The following is a 19,478-nucleotide window of genomic DNA, read 5'->3' on the forward strand; positions in this document are numbered from 1 at the left end:
CTCTCCCTGTTTATGTACCACATTGTGATAGTATTGTCTATTAAGACCTGCACCAACTGACACAGATGGAAGGGAGGAAGGCCTTAAGATCCAGGCGTATCGCCCGCAATTGCAACAGATTGATTTGAAACAATTGTTCCTCTTGAAACCAAAGTCCTTTGATTTTGAGATCCCTCAGATGCGCTCCCCACCTTAGAGTGGAGGCATCCGTTATCACTGTGGCCACTGGAAAGTGGAGGCTTAAACAACTTCCCTTGAGACAGATTACTAGTCACACCCTACCATCGAAGATACGCTGGATTGTCTCTAGAGATCCTGACCGACTCTTTGAGATACCTGTTGTGTTGAAACTACTGCCCGCGGAGGCACCAGTGGAGGGCCCTCATGTGCCACCATGCTTGGGTGACCAACAGAATGCAGGAGGCCAACAGTCCTGGCAGGCGCAAGAACTTCAGGACAGGAACCACTGCTCCATTCTGAAACATCAGAATCATAGTTAGAATGTCTAGATTCCTCTGAGGAGGAGGAGGGTAGACTTGATTCATCGTAGTGTCTAGTACTGCCTCACTGAGCAGGGGGCGCTGAGAGGGCTCCAGATGTCTACGTGGGACTTTGGCCTGTTGATAGAAAAGCCCAGGATGAACAACAACTGAGTTATCAACTATAAGTGATGCAACACCAACTCTGGAGACTTGGCTCAGATTGCCCAATCGTCCAGATAAGGGAATAGAGGTACTCCTCACCTTCTCAGAAGTGCTGCGTCCACCGCCATTACCTTCATGAAGACCTGGGGTGCAGAAGTAAGACCAAAAGGAAAGATCGCAAACTGATAATGTTGAGACCCCCACCATGAAGGGGAGATTACTTCTGTGCGATTGCAAAATGGGAATGGGAAAATACGCATCCTGCAAATTCATCGAGACCATCCTGTTTTGTCTTTCTCCAGTGAAAGAAGCACCTGTGCTAGGTTTAAGCTTTTTCAAGTTTTCCTGCTCGAGGAACCAATTCAAAATCCAGAGATCTAGAATCAGATGTAAACAACCATCTTTTTGGGGAATCAGGATGTACCACGAAAAACATCCCTAACCCCTTTCCTGCCCTGGAACCAACTCTACTGTACCCAGTGCTTAATTTGTAAATAAAAACGTGCTGGTGCCCAAAGTCATCCTCTTAAACACACGGCTGCTGCAATTAAATGAGCGAGCACGGAATACTGAGGCAGCGTAATCCTGAAGCCATCTCGGGCCTCTTCAATCCATTTAAAGCAATTCCCTGACCCTTCCGCTCACTCTGACAGCTTTCTGCTTTCTCCCATTGTGACAGTTTTATTTAGTTTTTTCTTCCTCCGTCTTTCCCATATGTGTCTTTTGCTCGCAGTAAATGCTTGAGGTAGAAGATATGTGCCAGCCCTCAGAAAATAAGTGCTGGTGCTCAGCACTGGAAGCAACAAGCACAAATTAAGCACTGACTGCAGCCTTTTGGACTAGGGACAAGGCCTCCTGTTGAAGGAGCAGGAAATGGTCTTAGGAACAAAAACCTTGCTGGGGAGGACAGGGTGAAGATCATTTTCGCAAGGGTATGGCACGCCCATTTTCAATAATATATAAAACCCAGTGATTCGATGTTATGGATCTCCATTGTGGTAGCAACTGGTGTAGGAAAGTACTCTCTTTTTGGCATGCTGACCCACACTTTTTCCCTGCTATCGGTATGCTTTGACTGTTTATCACTGGGATCCTACTAACCAGGACTTCAGTTATTGTGCTCTCTCTCTAACTTTGGTTACCTAGGACTTTGCACACCCCACAATTAGCATACCAGTGCCTCCATATAAGTCCCTAGTATATGGTACTTAGGTATCCAGGGCACTGGGGCACCAAGGATTCCCCATGGGCTGCAGCATATATTATGCCACCCATGGGAGCCCGTGCAAAATGCGTCTGCAGGCCTGCCATTGCAGCCTGTGTGAAAAGGTGCATGCACCCTTTCACTAAAAAACACTGTAAGTCACTCCTATGGTAGGCTCTCCTAGCCCAGAGGGCAGAGTGCAGGTCCCTGTGTGTGAGGGCACCCCTGCATGAGCAGAGGTGCCCTTATGAACTCCAGCTCCATTACACTGGACTTTGTAAGTGTGGGGAACCCATTTTACCTGTCTACTGGACACAGGTCACTCACTACCTGTGTCCAGCTACATAATGGTAACTTCGAACCTGGGCATGTTTGGTATCCACCATGTCAGAATCTTACCCCAATACTGTTGCCACTATTGGCTGTATGATTCCATGCACTCTGGGGGCTCCTTAGAGGACACCCAGTATGGCTCCTATCAGTCTTCTGGAGTTTTCCGGGCCACCCGCGCTGCTTCCACCCCTCAGATAGGTTTCTGCTTTCCTGCTGCTTGACTAACTCAGGCAAGGGAAGGCAAAACATTTCCTGTGGAGAGGTAACAGCCTTTCCCTTGGAAATAGCTGTGAGAAGGCTTGGGAGGGGGTAGCCTCCACAAGCCACCAGTATGCTTTGAAGGGCACATTTGGTGCACCTACTTGCATAAACGGTTTGCACCAGTCCATGAACCCCTAGTCCGTGCTCTGGCGCGAAAGTCCACTCCCGTGTCCATCACCACCCCAGAGGTGGTGCCCAGGGCTCCTCCAGGTGGCCACTTGATTCTGCCATCTTGAATCCGAGGTGGGCAGAGGTCCCTGGGGGCATCTGAGTGACCAAGTCAGGCAGGTGATGTCACAGCCCTCTCCTGATAGGTGGTCGCCATGCTAGGTGACCAATCCCCCTTCCTGGGCTATTTAGGGTCTCCCTCTGGGGTGGGTCCTCGGATTCAGCATGCAAGATTCCAGCAGCACTACTCTGCATCGTTTGCTTCATTTTCTGGCCACTGGAACTGGGCACTCCAGGAACCGCCAATCTTCATCCACGGCGTCGACTCTGCTTGCAACATGGTTTCCGTGGCTCCTTTCAGCAACTGCAACATTTCCCTGGCTACAATGATGACCAGCTGCGTGGATCTCTTCTCCTCCAGAGCTGCGTGGATCCTGCATCACGGGTGGTGGTCTGGAGTGGTCCCCTTGGTCCTCTCTACCAGCTGTCCAACGTGGGAGAGGTTAAGCCCTTGCCTGTCCTTGCAGGACAGTTCTACTGTATACCACGTCTTTTACAGCTACCAAGAGTTGTTGGCAGGTCCTCCAGCTCCAAAGGATCTTCAGGCTCTGTGTAGCCCCAATCCCCAACACTATTCTCTGCGATGCACAGCCCTCTGCTTCCCTCTTCGGTGACGTTCGAATCCTTTCTATGTGTGCTGCATGGGCCTCACCGCAACTCCTGTGCTTGCTGCCTGTGGGTTGCCTCTGGGGGCTGCCTCCTCTTCCTGTGACTCTCCTCACTGCTGAGGGTCACCTGGGACAACCCTCCATGGGTTGAATCCCCCTGGACTTTGCTAGTCCCCGGCAGCGCCGCATTTTTTCTTCCACAACATTTGCTTTTGCCCAGGCTTGTTGTTAGTTTTGCCACACCGACTGGATTCCTTCTTCCGGCGCAGGATGTCGACTTCATTGCTTCAGGGACTCTTCAGCTGCTTCGGTGCTGCACTCCTGACTGTCTTTGTTCACTGTTGACCTGGTCCTGCATCCACAGATGGGTGGGTAGTGGCTCCTGTCACGACCAGACACTCCATTGTGAACTGGACTTAGTCCTCTTTCTTTACAGGTCTTCCTCTTCCAGGATCCACCTTTGGTTTCTTGCAGTCTTGTCTAGGTCTAGCATTACCCTCTTCTGAAATCCTTTTGGTGGGTTTGGGGAAAACCAGATACTTACCTCTTTTCTCCTGGTCGCTGGGGGCACTCTGGTACTTACCTTGTAGGTTTCCTAGTTCCGCCAGATATCCTCTACCGATTCCACTTAGTTGGGTGGGGGCCCGACTTTCGCATTCCACTTACTTAATATATGGTTTGGTCCCCCGGAGGGCCTTCAGTATTGCAGGGGTCTCCAACCTTTTCTGTAAAAGAGCTACTTATGTTAAATGAAAATCATCCAGAGCTACTAATGTTAGTGAAGTGTGATATTGACTACCCCATCCAAGACTGTCAGCAGTGATCAAATCAATGCATTAGGCAGGACTACCAGCAGTAAAGTAAAAAAAAGCTTGGAATGCAGCTACATGGGAAACACACCAGCCATAGCAGTCATCCCCCTGGCACCAAGGTAGCAATTTGAGTAATACATCTCTCAACTCAAATTACAGATCTAAATTCATTTTTAAAATGTTACTATTTTTCTCCAAACATCAACTTACTTGCTCTAAAAATATACACATTTTCACCTAAAATGCATGCTTTTTAATTTTGTTTTACAAATAATAATTCGACAATGCAAAAAGCCTCTTTATTTGTAGGCTGGACTGCACACTGGAGAGCTCCTCACAGGTAACTGGAGAGCTACTCGTTGGAGACAGCTGGTCTATTGCTTTCACTGTTTCTATTGCTTTTATGCTAATCACTGACTTCTAATGTGTACATAATAGTGTGTTTACTTGCCTCCAGTTGGGGTGTTGCCTATTCAGTATTTTAGTATTTATGATACTATAATAAAGTACCTTTATTTTTGTAAGACTGTGTGGTCCTTTCATGTGTGACAGTGCTGTGTGACTATAGTGGTAGTGCATACGCTTTGCATGTCTCCTAGATAAGTCTTGGCTGCTCATCCACAACTACCTCTAGAGAGTCCTGGTGTCCTAGACACTGCCTACACCTCACTAATAGGGGATACCACGACCTGGCCCGCAGAACCTGGACCGTAGGTGATCATCACACACACCAAGCCACCTTCCTACACCATGTACCAGGGTCTTACGGGTACACCAGTATGCCAATTGTGAGGTGAAAGAAGTACAAAGACAACCAAATTTAGAGGAGAGAGCACAATCACTGGGGTCCTGATTAGCAGGATCCCAGTGAAAGCTGTCTAAGCACACTGACACCAGGCAAAAAGTGGGGGTAACCATGTCAGAAAGAAGGGACTTTCCTACAAGGTACTTGAGCATAAAACAACGCTTTCATCCCCTTATTGCTCATGAAATGTGCTGCCACTCTGCCTTGAAGTGGTCGCTTAACTCCACTGTAGTAAAAGGTAATGCAGGCTGACAGCCAATGGGGAAGCCCTTGCTTGGACCCTTGCCTAGGTGACAAAGGAAACAAATGCTGCTAGACATAACATACAGGTAACTATGGGGTTCATTACAACCCTGGCGGTCAAAGACCGCCAGGGCTGTTGTGGCGATTGCACCGCCAACAGGCTGGCGATGCAATCCCGGGAATTATGACCACGGCGGAAGCGCCACGGTCACACTGCCGGGGCCGGCGGTTTCCCACCACATTTGTCCCGGCTGTGGCAGCGCTGCCCAGGGGATTACGAGTCCCCAACCGCAAACCGCCAGGAAAAGGATGGCGGTACGGGGAGTCGCGGGGCCCTCTGACAGGGCCCCATGCAGCTTTTCACTGTCTGCATAGCAGACAGTGAAAAGCGCAGCGGGTGCAACTGCACCCGTCGCACGGCCACAACACCACCGGCTCCATTTGGAGCCGGCTCCCGTGTTGCGGCCTAGATCCCCGCTGGGCCGGCGGGTAGAAACCAGGTTTCCGCCTGCCGGCCCAGCGGGGATCTCATAATGACCGCGGCGGGAGTGCGGCTGCATTGGCGGCCGCCCGGTGGTCAGATCTTGGCAGGCGGCAAGGTCATAATGAGGGCCTATGTCTTGAAACAGCACTCCTATGTATTTGTAATACCTTTTCTTTTATACGTTAGGATTGTTTAAGGTCTTTATGGCCGGTTCCTGAATAGTAAATGTGAACTCCAATATTTTTTTTTTTTTTTTTTACCATCAGTAAATTCTCTAGGCAATATCTGCCTAAAGCACACATGATATGCTGCAGGTAGACCTTAGACCTATCCGGTGGGATGGGTTATCCATGTAATGCAGAATTAACATTAGCAGTTTTCCCAGTTTCAAGGCACATGCCATGTGATTGCCAGGGCTGAGCCAATATCACCTGCATAAAGTTGAACAACAAGGTTAGAAAAACCCATCTCTATTTTAATCCTTTATTTGTGTAGATTATCATTTAAGTGTAGTCTGTCCCCAACTTAACCATATATTGTGATGTAGCCCTTGCATTGCTCCAATAGCCCTCCTGAAATGCCACATGTGGATCTGCGCGCATACACCCATCAATGAGCATAGAGATGATGTCACCCCAGCCATGGAACACCTCAACTTCTGACTCCAAGCACACAGCAAAAACCACCATCAGGGGCATCCTCGCCTTCCGTCCTCTAGGACCACATCCAGCCTTTTGAAATTTCATCGTCAACTTCATTGCCCCCTTCAACTGTATTTTCCTCAGCGACCTCAACTTCCGTCTCAACGACCACAATGACATCAACACTACCAATCTCCTCAACAGTTTGAAAAACATCGGACTCTCCCATTACTCTACACACACCACAGGCCACATGCTTGATTCTATCTTCACTTCCAGGTACAGAGTTGCCACAGAACTCACCTGCACTGACCACTCCATCGTCCACTTCAACATCAACAGCTCATGGACCTCAGCCCCCTGTCTGCCCAACTCCCCCTACCTCTGCTGATGCAGAGTCAGAAAGGACATATGTAACAATTATCTCAGCACCACCCGCCCCAACTACTCCAGAAACCTAGACCAGAACATCAGAAAGGTAAAAAAACTGGATCATCAACTGCAGTGACAGCATTGGTATCATCGGCAACAACACCCACAGAAGATCCGCCAAGCAGGCTAGCTGGTACTTTGAAGACCTCAGAATCACTAAACGTCACTGTAAACAACTGGAAAGGAAATGGTGCATCAGCAAGGACTTAACCAACAAGACAGTCCTCAACTTCTACTGCAGACAGCTGAGAGAATCAAAGAAAAAGGCCTTAGCCTCACACCTCCAATCAAGCTCCAATAGTAGCAAAGAACTCTTCAACATTGTCAGCGGCAACAAACAACATTACCCCCTCAATGGAACTCTGAGACAACCTTGCAAACCTCTTCTACAACAAGATCACCAACATCTACAGAAACTTTAAACCTCAGCCCAAGGCCTCCAACTTCTTCAAGAAAGACAACAACCCTGCTACCTCCACAGACATCCGACTGACTGAATAGAGCCAGCTCTTTCCCACAGGACACCGCCTTTATCATGAACTCAGTCGACTCATGGGTCCCAACCGACAGATGTCGTCGCCACATCTGCAACCTAGGGGAAGCAAGAATCAACCACGTACTCATCACCTTGTTCAACACCTCAATTTCCATGGCCACATTCCCTGAGGACTGGAAACAAGCAGAAGTCACTGCCCTACTTAAGAAACCATCAGCAGACCTCAGCCAACTCAACTACTGACCGATATCCCTGCTCCTGTTCCTGGTCAAAGTATTAGAAATAAAACATCAACAAACAACTCTCCTCACACCTGGAATGGATCCTCCTATTGGACTCATCCCAGTCTATAGTCTTTTCACTTTTTGGGTGGGCATGGACTCTGTGGTACCATGATGCTTTCTGTCTTATATATCTATATGTGGTGCTCAAAAATATCACCAGATCAGCATTTCTTTCATTTTTTTCTATCATATGTGCTGGTTTTACTGTGCCTAGCGCTGAAATACCTTTTTTAGTCTGACTTGTGGGTGTATAAAAATACTTAATTCTTTTCTTCACTTATCAAAAAGATGAGTTTCCTTATTTTCCTACATTTTGAAGACTAATACAAAATGTTTATTAAGCAAGCGTAATCATGCATACATATACAATATCTTGCCTTGCTAGTGCTGTTCAGGTACTTTTCTTGTAAGACACAAAGGGCCAGATGTAGCAAGGCTTTTGCGCCTCGCAAACAGCGAAAATCGCTGTTTGCGAAGCGCAAAAGCCACATTGCGATGCCCATTCCCATTTTGCGAGTCAGTAACCTGGTTACCGACTCGCAAAATGGGAATGCGAGTCACAAATAGGAAAGGGTGTTCCCCTTCCTATTTGCGAGTCGCATCACGATGCAGAATTGCTTTGCGACCGCGAACGCGGTTGCAAGGCAGTTCCCAGTTACCACCAGTGTCACACTGGTGGTAACCCATTCGCAAAAGGGAAGGGGTCCCCATGGGACCCCTTCCCCTTTGCGAATGGCCCTGAAATTTTTTTTTCCCCATGGGACCCCTTCCCCTTTGCGAATGGCCCTGAAATTTTTTTTTTTTTGAGTAGGCAGTGGTCCTATGGACCACTGCCTGCTCTGAAAAAATTAAACTGACACGTTTAATTTTTTCGTTTGTAATGCATCTCGTTTTCCTTTAAGGAAAACGGGCTGCATTACAAAAAAAAAAACTGCTTTATTTAAAAGCAGTCACAGACATGGTGGTCTGCTGTCTCTAGCAGGCCACCATCCATGTGAGTGCTGCGACTAGCAAGGGGGTCGCAAATTGCAACCCACCTCATTAATATTATTGAGGTGGGCCTTTGCGACCCCTTGCGACTCGCAGATGGTGTCAGGGACACCATCCTGCATCTGGCTTTGCGACTCGCAAATTACGAGTCACTCGGACTCGCAATTTGCGAGTCGCAAAGCCGGAATTTCTTACAACTGTCCCTTAATTTGAACAGTAAGTTACCTGCTGGAGCTGTGGTCCCAAATGTGTTTCATGCCCCGCTGAGTTCACTAGCAACTTTCACCATGTGACTTTAGAAAGTTGTATTGCGAAACACTGACCTATTCACTCATGTACCTTGTGTACGAAAGAGCACAACTTGCGTACAGTTTTCACACAGATGCTCTTGAGAGAGGAATTATCTGAATATCCTTAATTCTTGCAAGAATTACATGTACTGTGCAATCAAAAAATGCTCACGTACCCACATCTTCTGTTTGTGGTTTTTGACTTAAGACTCCAAATTGCTGGTGGTAAGTTCTCTTTTACGTTAATATCAAAACTGTTTAGCATCAGTGGAAATGACTAAGTAAGAATATCTTTACGATTAAAACCAAATGTGATTACCTCATCAAAGTAAAACAACACCTTTTTCCCATCCACTTCGTATCTTTTCAGCCCAATCTGCTTATTCATTAGGAGCTGAAAGAAAGAAAGCATATTGTTTTTGCTTTTGGCAGAGGTTTTTCCAGTTTCAGACAAATCATGTTCAACAACTCAGGCTTTATGACTCGGCAAATCCGACAAAAGAAATAGTGCTGAGTTCCAGACAGAAACTACTTAACAGAAAATATGCATCAGTGGATGCAATGAAGCAAGAATGGAATAGACAACAACCTGATGAAACTTAATGTAGTTAGATCTGAAACTATAATGTGGGTTCTGCATGTATCTCTAGGTAGGTGGATTCCGCCTTCAACTGAAACCTGCTTGGTAAAAATAATTTGCTCATTGGAAAGGTACTATTCTATCTATGGAATTAAACACCTGTTAATCTGGCAGTAATAGGTTACTGACAATTTTATGACCATACTCTATTTTTGGGAGACCCAGCCTACCTGCAATATTATTTCCAGTTAGGGTAAAATGTAGGCACCAAATTAATCATGGGAGCCAGAAACGACCAGTCCCCATTACTCCTTGCCTTCCAATCTAGCGGGTGAGGTAGAGTGTGTATAACACCTGAACTCTGGCACAATTTTACTGCTGTGACTTGCCCAATAGAAAGTGGAACCTATATTGCACAGTGAGGGGAGCGCAGGCACCAGATCGAGAGGAAGATGAGCACTAGGTCGAGTAGACTAAAGCTCTGTGTGGTAGATGTCTTGGTGAAATCAATTACCAAAAAATCACAAGAATCCTGCGGACTAACTAGCCTGAATCACCAAAATGCCAAGCCAAGATCATTCAGGTTCAGGAAGCAGAAGACATACTTTTCCAGGACGACATCTGTGGCGAGTCTGTACTCTCCTCATCTTGACCAGTATCATGAGGGAATTCTCATCGACCCTTCCTCCAGCCCCACAGGGGCACATAAGCTTTTGTTTTTCACCCGAACGCACGAGTGTGTGACATAAGTGATCTATTCACTGCAGCAACGCACCCTGTGCCTTTAGCCACCATAGTTTTAGAAATATCTGTTTTTATGTTTTTTTTTGTGTAGTGCTACTAAATACATTTTTGTCCCTGGTTTGAAAACTGAGGCTATGTGGGCCAGTTGGGCCCCTAACTGACCAGATGAACTAGGTGCAATGTGACACCGACTATCATCCTCATTACACTAGTCCCCGTAGACTGTGACGTTCTTGCGTCTGACACCCTGTAGTTAGGCCTCAGACCAAGAGGGTTGCCCGTTTTTGCACCCACAAAAACAAAGATACAAGAGTAGAGGAACAGACGTATATCACATTGTGTATTTTTGTCTCAAGTCTGTTGTATTGACTAGCCTGCAGCCAACAAGCAGTAATAAGATTGAACAGACTATGAACTTTTCACAGAGCACTTGAACACTTTCCCAGAGGATGTTTTTGGCCACAGGGCTCGATGTTAAATCAACCCAATAACACCATAATTATGTTTATGGGTTGAATGTGGCCATAGGATAAGACAAGAACTACTGCTTTTGTGTGTATATTGTCGTTTTGATCGCTGTATTTTCCTGACTATAATGTCCCTTTTTTCTTGAGTTATAGAACTAACTGGAGATTACATTTATTGCATGTTATATACTGTGCTATGACGTATCTTCCTTGATGTTCCTACCACTGAAGAACTAAGTGCGTAAAGTAATATCTTGGTTGCCCAATTGGAGTGGACTAGTCAGGGTGGTTCTGGGATGCCGGTAGTGGACAACAATAACCACCACAGATACTGACTAGTACCAATGATAACTTTAAAAGTCCGAGAAAAGGTCTGCCACGGGCAGGCTTGCAATTTTAGAACTCAAGAAATATGTAAATTGTATCTCACTTTATTTTGAGCTGTTCTGGGAAACACGCCGCACCACTGAAGTCTCCAGGCATCTGCAGACAGCCATAGAGAAAATATTTATGCAACGGCTAGTTCAGCTTTTGCTCTAGGAGTCAGAGTCCTGGAGATGCTTATGATGAGTTTAAAAGAATGCTCCCCCAACAGTAATACAAGTCCATCCTGCATATGTGTCTTTGAATTTAAGAGAATCGGAAAGAAGTTTGGAGGGGGGTGGGAAACAGAAAGGCGATCCTGTAGTAAGTTGCCATATTATGAATGGATTTTTGTACCAGGCGTACACCTGAAATTGGCATCTCTCTTTAACGGGAAAGAAAAGGAAATTAATCCATTACTTAGGGGTTACCTTTTTACACCAATTTGGTCACCCTTGTCCCAGTTATCACTGAGTGACGGCGACCGCACCCACCAAAAGGTAATACTGACTAAAGTTCCTTTTTTATTTTCTTGCACACACAGAATAAAGCCTCCTTTCCCACATCCACACAGAACGTTACTACCAAGATTAGAAAAAGGTGCAGAATAATTATTCACTTGCGGGGAAGGGCTCCTACTGGGAGGAGGGGGACCAAGTTAGGGTAATTAAGTTTACCAGTAAGTAATGGGTTAATTAGTCCCTCATTAGTCCGTCGTCGTTTAACAATGAATGAGGAATTCACAAACAAACATAAATCTGCACCTTACACGATAGTCTTTTATCACAGACAATAAATACTTCATTACTATTTTGATCACATTAACACCAAAGCTTTCAGAAACATTATACAAGACAACAAGGCAATAATGATTAATAAACATTTGATGAGAAGCCAATGTTGCCGCTCTGCAGATCTCAGGAATGGAAATCCCACCAACCTTTGTCCCAGAAGCAGAAACTGATCTAGTGAAACGACCTTGACCATGTGTGGGAGGTTGTTCCCTAACCGATTTTAAGGCCTGGGAAATGGCCTGAAGAATCCAACTACTTAGAGTAGAGGAAGATACCTTCTTCCCTTTGTTCACATTATGAAAGGAAACAAAGAGACTGTGAAAGACAAACATCCTAAGTACAGTTCGGATATCGAGAGAGGAAAGGTAAACACAATTTCCTGGTCTAAATGGAACCTAGAAGACGCTTTTAGAAGGAATTTCGGATCATACCTAAGGATCACCTTGTGGGGAAAGATAGTAAGGTATGGAGAAAAAAAAATCATCAGAGAACCCAGTTTCCCTGATCGATGTAATGGCCAACATAAATGCCTCCTTTAACCAACATAACTGAGCTGTGTCTAAAGGTTGAAAGGGAGGGAATTGTAATCCCCTCAAAACAGTGGCCATATCCCAAGCAGGCAGCTCAACAGAAGACAGCTTCTGTAAATAGAAACTTTTTAGCAACCAATGGATTATGGGAGTAATATGAAGGCGTTTACCCTCAACTCCTGGAAAAGCCCTCATGGCTGCCTACTAGGATGCTAAAGTAGAGGGGGTCAGATCCTTAAGAAACCTTTCCCGTAGGAAGTCTAAAATCTGAAGGGGCTCAATCAAAATAGGATTCAAAGATTTTTTGCACACTAACTGTGAAATTAATCAAATGTTTCTTATAAGAGATCCAGGTGACAACTTCATGGATTTCTGAATCTCGTTGGCTACCTGAGCAGAACACCCAAGTGACACAAAACTCAGTCTCCCACGTTCCAGGCTGTCAGGGTTATCTGCCTCAACTGAATTGAGGGCAGAAGAGGTCACTGTAGAGGGAATGGAGCAATTGGAAACCAAAAGAACCTCCCCTTGGACAGGGCTATGAAGACAGAAAACAATGGGCGACATGGCCAAAAAGGAGCGACATGAATTACAAATACCCTCTCCTCTGAATCTTCTGAAGTACCCTGAGCAGGAGGGGAATCAGAGGAATGGTGTATAGGAGACTCCCTGCTTAAGACACTGACAGAGCATCTACTGCCCAAGCCTGTGCACAAGGAACCTGAACAAACATGTGGAAGTAAGGCAGTCTGTGGGGAGGCAAACATGTCCATCCACAGGCACACAAATAAATAGCAAATCTGCTAAAATTGTGGAAGTGGCAGGTGGAACAAGACTGAAGAGGGCAGATTCCGACTGTCAGTATGAAAGTTCAGGGACCGCCCACACAGCCTTCAATACGTGCACATGAGCTTCCGCCCAAAAATGAATTTGAGCCACCAGAAAGTGTAAACGGGATTACATCAACACCTCCCCATCCCCCAATCCCAAGAAGATTAATGTACCACTAATTCAGCTGAATGTCCATACGGATGACTAAATACCAACCTCCAAGCTGTGACTGAAAAAAGCTGGACTGCTTTCAAAATTCCAGTCAGTAACCTCCAGTTGGATGATTGACACCTCTTGGGAAGACCACTGATTACTTCACTCCCAGTCCAGCAGGGTTGCTCCCCACACCCTGGGACTGGCATCCGTTGTCAAATGCAGAGAGGGCAAAGGGCTAGAAGGGCGCCCCCCCTCTCTAGATTAAGAGTATGAATCTACCAGTGGAGCTCCTGGGCCATCTCCTGAGTGACCTGAAATGGAGTCTGCAGGCCAGTCAGGTTCCAGTGACCTAAAAGATGATTCAACAGTGGTTTCAAATGGAAACAGTTCCAGTGAACCACTCACGTTGTTGCAGACACGAGACCCTGACCTTTCAACAGAATCTCACAGTTGCCATAGACGTCTGTAGTAGCTTGCAAGAAGTCATCTCAGGGGTGTGGAATTTAATAAAATATCTAATTGTCCATGGGACAGGTTACTTCATAAATCTACTTGTCCTGTAACAAAATCCACTTGTGCCTTTGGTGCCATGTAGTGCGGCGACAAATTATGGCAGCAATCTCATTACGTAAGGGCTCTGATAATAGCCTCTGATTATGCCAGGGCTCATACCATAATAGGGTATGTATACTAGCAAATCCCTTATTTTGCCACCTTTCCATAGATGTACATACTGGAGCTGTGGGTAGCAGTAAGCAATAGTTCCAATGCCGGAATGCCCTTTTGAGTCTGTGCATACCTACAAGCTTACATGTTTTAGGGTTTGTTTGCCAGCTCTTCTCTAATGTTTTCCCATACTGAGAAAGCTTTGAAATGTATTCCTAAAAGTTAGGAAAAAAGTAATTGGAGGGAAAGTGAACTTGTACATGTTCAACAGATTTTACATGAGCAAATCTACACATACATATTTGCTCAAGTTAAAATGCCGTTCACAAATATTTTCTGGAAGTATCATTTCCTGGCCTACTTCTGTAAATTCTTGGTAATTCATGAGTTGTAAATCTGAACAATGCAAGAATATATACCATGGATGCACTTAGGAAATGGGCCCCTAATTAGGTCTGGTAGTAACCATGACCTTTTGTTTTTATTAAAATTCTGTCTCTTGCTATCTGTCTATTGGCAGGCTTCACTATGAGTGACAGCATTGTACTATTTCACAAGGAGCACTTAGGCACACAAAGTAGTTGTGTTACATGCCAGGAACTACTATAGCAATGTGTGCTTTTTGAGACCACAAATATTTTTGCATTTTGCCGGTGTTTGTTAGTAAGAGCCTGGAAGCTCCCACAACAATAAAAGTTTTACAAAGACCATGTCAAAACAAGACATGCATTGACAAAACCAAAAGGCTGACAGCCAAAGACAAACCTACTGACTTTGCCAATGCTCGTTTATTTTCATGTTTCACATAAACTTGTTGCAGCTCATTACACTGATTTTTTTCATTATGGATATATTTATTTGAAATACTAGCATGCTTCAATACATTTTACTTAATGATACTTTTCAAAGAAATGGTACCTAAAGTTTTGCAGTGGTTTAGCAAAATGTTTTTCCTTGTTGCATTTTTGATTGAACGTTTTGATTTTGAAAGCAAATAATTCTCAATATTGCTTTTAAGCTTTTGCACTTATCTGCATCTAACTAGAGAACATTCTGGAAGCTTTAGACATAGCCTCATATTGTAAACTTTGCAATCTTATTTACACATCTTTATACTGGTACTACTATCAGTAGCGCAGTCCGAGCTTACATAATTTCCTTAGTACACCCTAATAATAGAGGCTTTGAATTAACGAACCATAAATACAAATTCAAACAGCAATAATATAAGGACACAAATGTTACCTTTACTATTGACAATGCGCTTTCCTGATCCATAATGTGGTACTGTACACTGGCAGGCAAAGGATTTGTGCTGTAGTGGGTTGGGCCTACTTGTCCCAGGGACAAAATAAATATGAAAACTTGTTGCCCTTGTCCCCAAACAATATGTCCAGGGTATCGGGCTTTAGGAATTCAACACCCCTGTATCTGGAGGGACTGGATCCTGCCCTGACGGAGGAATACTCATCCCTTTGGTGTGTTAAAGACTGCTCTGATGAAACACCTGATCTGGGCTGGTACCAGTAGGGACTTTGGAATGTCCAGCTTGATGCCCAGCTACTGAAGAAGGGCTGTTGTTTCCACCACATCTTCATGCACCTTTAAAAAAAAAGAGGAAGAACAAATTAGCCGGTCATCTAGGTAAGGAAAGATGGAAAACCCCTTAAGTTAGTGGCCAAAAAAAAAAAAGCCGAAAGTTTCCCCGTCTTCGGAGCCGAGCACTTCCATAGAACCTATCCTCCTTAAAATGAAGCAGGATCTCAGCACCAAGCAGACACGCCTTCATATTCAGCCGCAGACTGGCCGTGCTTTGATCAGGCTGTTGTTTCGATACCTTCAAAACAACAGCTTTCATTTGAGGAGGCTATTGATGTTCCAGCGCCTCCTACCAAACAAAAGATCTATAAAGACTCTGCTGCTAACACACTCCTTTTCCTACCTCGCCTTCACCACCTCAACTGCATTAACACTCTCATCCGCATTCACAGGAGGACCCCCTTGACATTACCTATCACGGATCCCCCCACTCTTTCGCGGGTGACCAGTGAGAGTGAGCAGGAGATGACACTCTCCCTTTTCTCACAAGAGACAGACCCTTCTTCACATTATGACGTGGATCCCTACACTGACACTGATCCAGATGCCTACCCTGCCAGACCAGCTCCCCCAGATGATTCTACCTCCTTTCAGGAGCTTACTAGTAGGATGGCTACTTACCACTAAGTGCCCTCAGATTAAGAGCCTAATGAGCCACCTCCTACAAGGCCACACAATACCTCCTCATCATGCTAAAGGGAATGATGAGGCACACAGAGGACATTTTTAAAGATCCTGCCAAGGCAAGCATCATCACGCCGCCTGTAGAAAAAGAAATACTCAGCTCTACCCTCAGACCTCATTTTATGAGAGGTTAGATTCCCCCTGATTCGCTGGTAGGTTCCAATGTCAGGAAGAGAGCCAACTATAAAGCCTCTAGTGATGCTCCGCCTCTTTATAAGGAGAGCCAGCCATCAATGCCTCTGGAAAGCAGGCTGCAGCCCAAGCCACCAACCATTGAAGTATAGGTAACACCCAAGGCCTGCTAGCAAGGTATGATCATGCCCACTTGTATGAGCTGGTGAAGCTCCTCCAGTACCTCCCTAAGGAACACGGGGCCAGTGTTGCACCTGGCCCTTTTTTGCAAGGTCACCCCCAATCTTTTTGCCTCCTTTCTCCTAATTTTTCTGACCGGTTTTTGTTGGCTTTAGGACTGTGGGCACTTTACCACTGCTAAACAGTGCTAAAGTGCATATGCTTTCTCTGTAAATTGTACTGTTGATTGGTTTATCCATGATTGGCATACTTGATTTACTGATAAGTCACTAGTGAAGTGCCCATGGGCTGTAAATCAAATGCTACTAGTGGGCCTGCAGTACTGGTTGTGCCACCCACATTAGTATCCCTGTAAACATCGCTCAGACCTGCCACTGCAGTGTGTGTGCAGCTTTAAACTGCCAATTCGACTTGGCAAGTGTACCAACTTGCCAGGTCGCAACCTTCCATTTTTACTACATGTAAGGCACCCCTAAGGTAGGTCCTAGGTAACCCCTTGGGCAAGGTGCAGTGTATGTTAAAGGTGGGACATGTACTAATGTGTTTTACATGTCCGAACAGTGAAATACTGCTAAATTCGGTTTTCACTGTGCAAGGCCTATCTCTCTCATAGGTTAACATGGGGGTTGCCTTTAAATATTATTAAAGTGCAGATTCCTTTTGAGAGCAGATAGAAATATGGACTTTAGGGTCTCTGAGCTCACAATTTTAAAATACATCTTTTAGTGAAGTTGTTTTTTAGATTGTTAGTTTGAAAATGCCACTTTTAGAAAGTAGGCTTTTCCTTGCTTACAACCATTCTTGACCCTGCCTGTTTGTGGACTGCCTGTGTGGGTCAGTTTGACAGTTGGGCTGTTTGCACCTCTCTTTAGACAGTGACACAAAGGGGGCTGGGGTGCAGCCCGCATATCCTGATGAGCCACCTGTGCTAGGAGGGAGAGGAGGAGTGGTCACTCACACCTGAAAGGACTGTGCCTGCCCTCACACAATGCAGTCTCCAACCCCCTGGTGTGTCTGGGGCTTGGCCTGGACAAGGAAGGATCTTGCAAACACTTGACACTTTGCTTTGAAGTTTGCCTACTTCACATGCAGAACTGGGTATAATTAGTGGACCCAAAACCCCAGACTTTTAGACTCTTTCTGGAATCAAGAGGAACCTGTGCCCAGGTGAAGAGCTGAAGGAGGAGTACTGTCCCTTTGCTCTGTTGCTTTGTTGGACTGGCCTGCAGTTGCTGCTTCTGCCTGACAAGAGTGTAAAGGGTGAACTTTGCTGTGTGTCCTGCTTGAGAACGTTCTCCAAGGGCTTGGAGGAGAGCTTGCCTCCTGGTGGAAGTCTCAGGGACACCAAAGACTTCAGTATCCTCGACCTGCAGCACTGGGAACTGTTTTTTGTGCTATCCAAAAGGAGAAACTACTGCAATGCCGCCAACGATATCACTGGCCTGCACCGTGACCTACAGATGCCGCACGGAACCACACTGCCCCGCTTCACACCGCAATCCTGGTCTGACCGACAGCATCACTGTGGGCCCCGCACTCCAGCATCGCCTGCTCACACCGCAGCCTGGGCATCCCCGACGCCACCACTCCTGCTGACACCGTCGCCGCTGCCTGCCCTGTGGCCTATGGACACCGCAACCGCTCGCAAGGTACACAAAGCACCGTCCCATACCGCAGCCCTGGTCTACCGACGCCAGCACCATCGACCCCAGTGTCGTCACCAGGCATCCTGTCTGCACCGTGGCCTGTGGAAACCGCTCGTGAATGTCAGGAAGCACCATCCCATCCCACACCGCAGGCTTGGGCCTACCGATGACAGGGCTTAAGTAACGATAATGCCGCTGCCTGCACTGTGACCCCGCACGTTGCACTTCCCCGCTTCACACCGCAACCCTGGTCTCACAGATGCCGCTGGATGCCGTCACCGAGCCACTGCTTGCACCTTGACCTGTGAGCACTGCACATCGCATCGTCCCGCTTCGCACCCCAGCCCCGACGCGATCCACACCAGCGCTCATAACTTCATCAGCCCAGAGTTCGAGCTGCACTGTGTGTGACTGCAAGGGCCTGAAGATCCCCTCACCGACTTCGGAACCGACGCCATTCTCCAGAGCTCACCAGGAGGATCACGATGCACTGCAATTCCAAAGATACTCTTTGCGTGTCTCCCTGACACCGTAGCTGGACCGCGACGCCGCAAGCGGCCTGAACTATTGGTTTTGTTGATCATGATGCCGTGATAGCCCCAGGTGGAGCTGTCGACTTCAAGGTTCTGTATTTTTGAGTAAATCTTGCAAAATTCATGTCTTTAGTACTGGATGTTGGATTTTTATCGTTTTGGTCTTCTTTTACATAGATAAATATTGGCTATTGTTCTAAAACTGGTGTGGTGTCCTTTTGAAGTGTGTTCACTTATTACAGTGTGTTATGTGCAAATGCTTTACACATTACTTCTGAGATAAGCCTGACTGCTCGTGCCAAGCTACCAAGGGGATGAGCAGGGGTTATCTGAGCGGGTATCTAGACCCCATTTCTAACAGCCAGAAATTGTCAGTTAGAGACAGCTCATTTAGAATAACTCCATCTGCTGGGCTCTAGATTCAGCTGAAACGGCCAGAAGAAGCATTTGCAATGCAATAAGTCTTGCATTTGCTTGAGTTAGAGCTATTGGCATTGTAAATTCATAACTGGACTTTTCTTGCCACATAAATTGGTCAACCCTGCCTCATAATTTCATATTTTCCTGCCATATAATTCCAGTAGCCCTGCTATAACTAAAACACTTCCAAAACACTTCCATTTACCTTCTTCCCCTATCTGTAGCAAAAAATGAAAATGTTGCCATTTAGCATCCTAATTTAAATCTGCCATGCTAATTCCAATAGAGTACCACTTTCACCACTCCACCATCAGAGTTGCTGGCTGGCTGGCTAACACAATGCCCCCAAAAAACGACACAAGACAGCCACGGAGGAGTAACAAGATAAATAAACTAGA

The 19,478-nt window shown here is 46.0% G+C and overlaps 1 protein-coding gene across 2 annotated transcripts in view; it reads right to left on the minus strand.

The window, feature by feature from the left end:
- The window catches only part of CPAMD8 (C3 and PZP like alpha-2-macroglobulin domain containing 8), a 1,104,327-nt gene that overhangs the window by 146,107 nt on the left and 938,742 nt on the right, over positions 1-19,478 (minus strand). For both annotated transcript variants that reach the window (XM_069217904.1, XM_069217903.1), the window contains exon 37: positions 9,075-9,149. In XM_069217904.1, the coding sequence (XP_069074005.1) occupies positions 9,075-9,149 (75 nt within the window). The remainder of the gene's footprint in view (positions 1-9,074; positions 9,150-19,478) is intronic.

The sequence above is a fragment of the Pleurodeles waltl genome, chromosome 12 (genome assembly GCF_031143425.1).
Source record: "Pleurodeles waltl isolate 20211129_DDA chromosome 12, aPleWal1.hap1.20221129, whole genome shotgun sequence".
NCBI classification, from domain to species: domain Eukaryota; kingdom Metazoa; phylum Chordata; class Amphibia; order Caudata; family Salamandridae; genus Pleurodeles; species Pleurodeles waltl.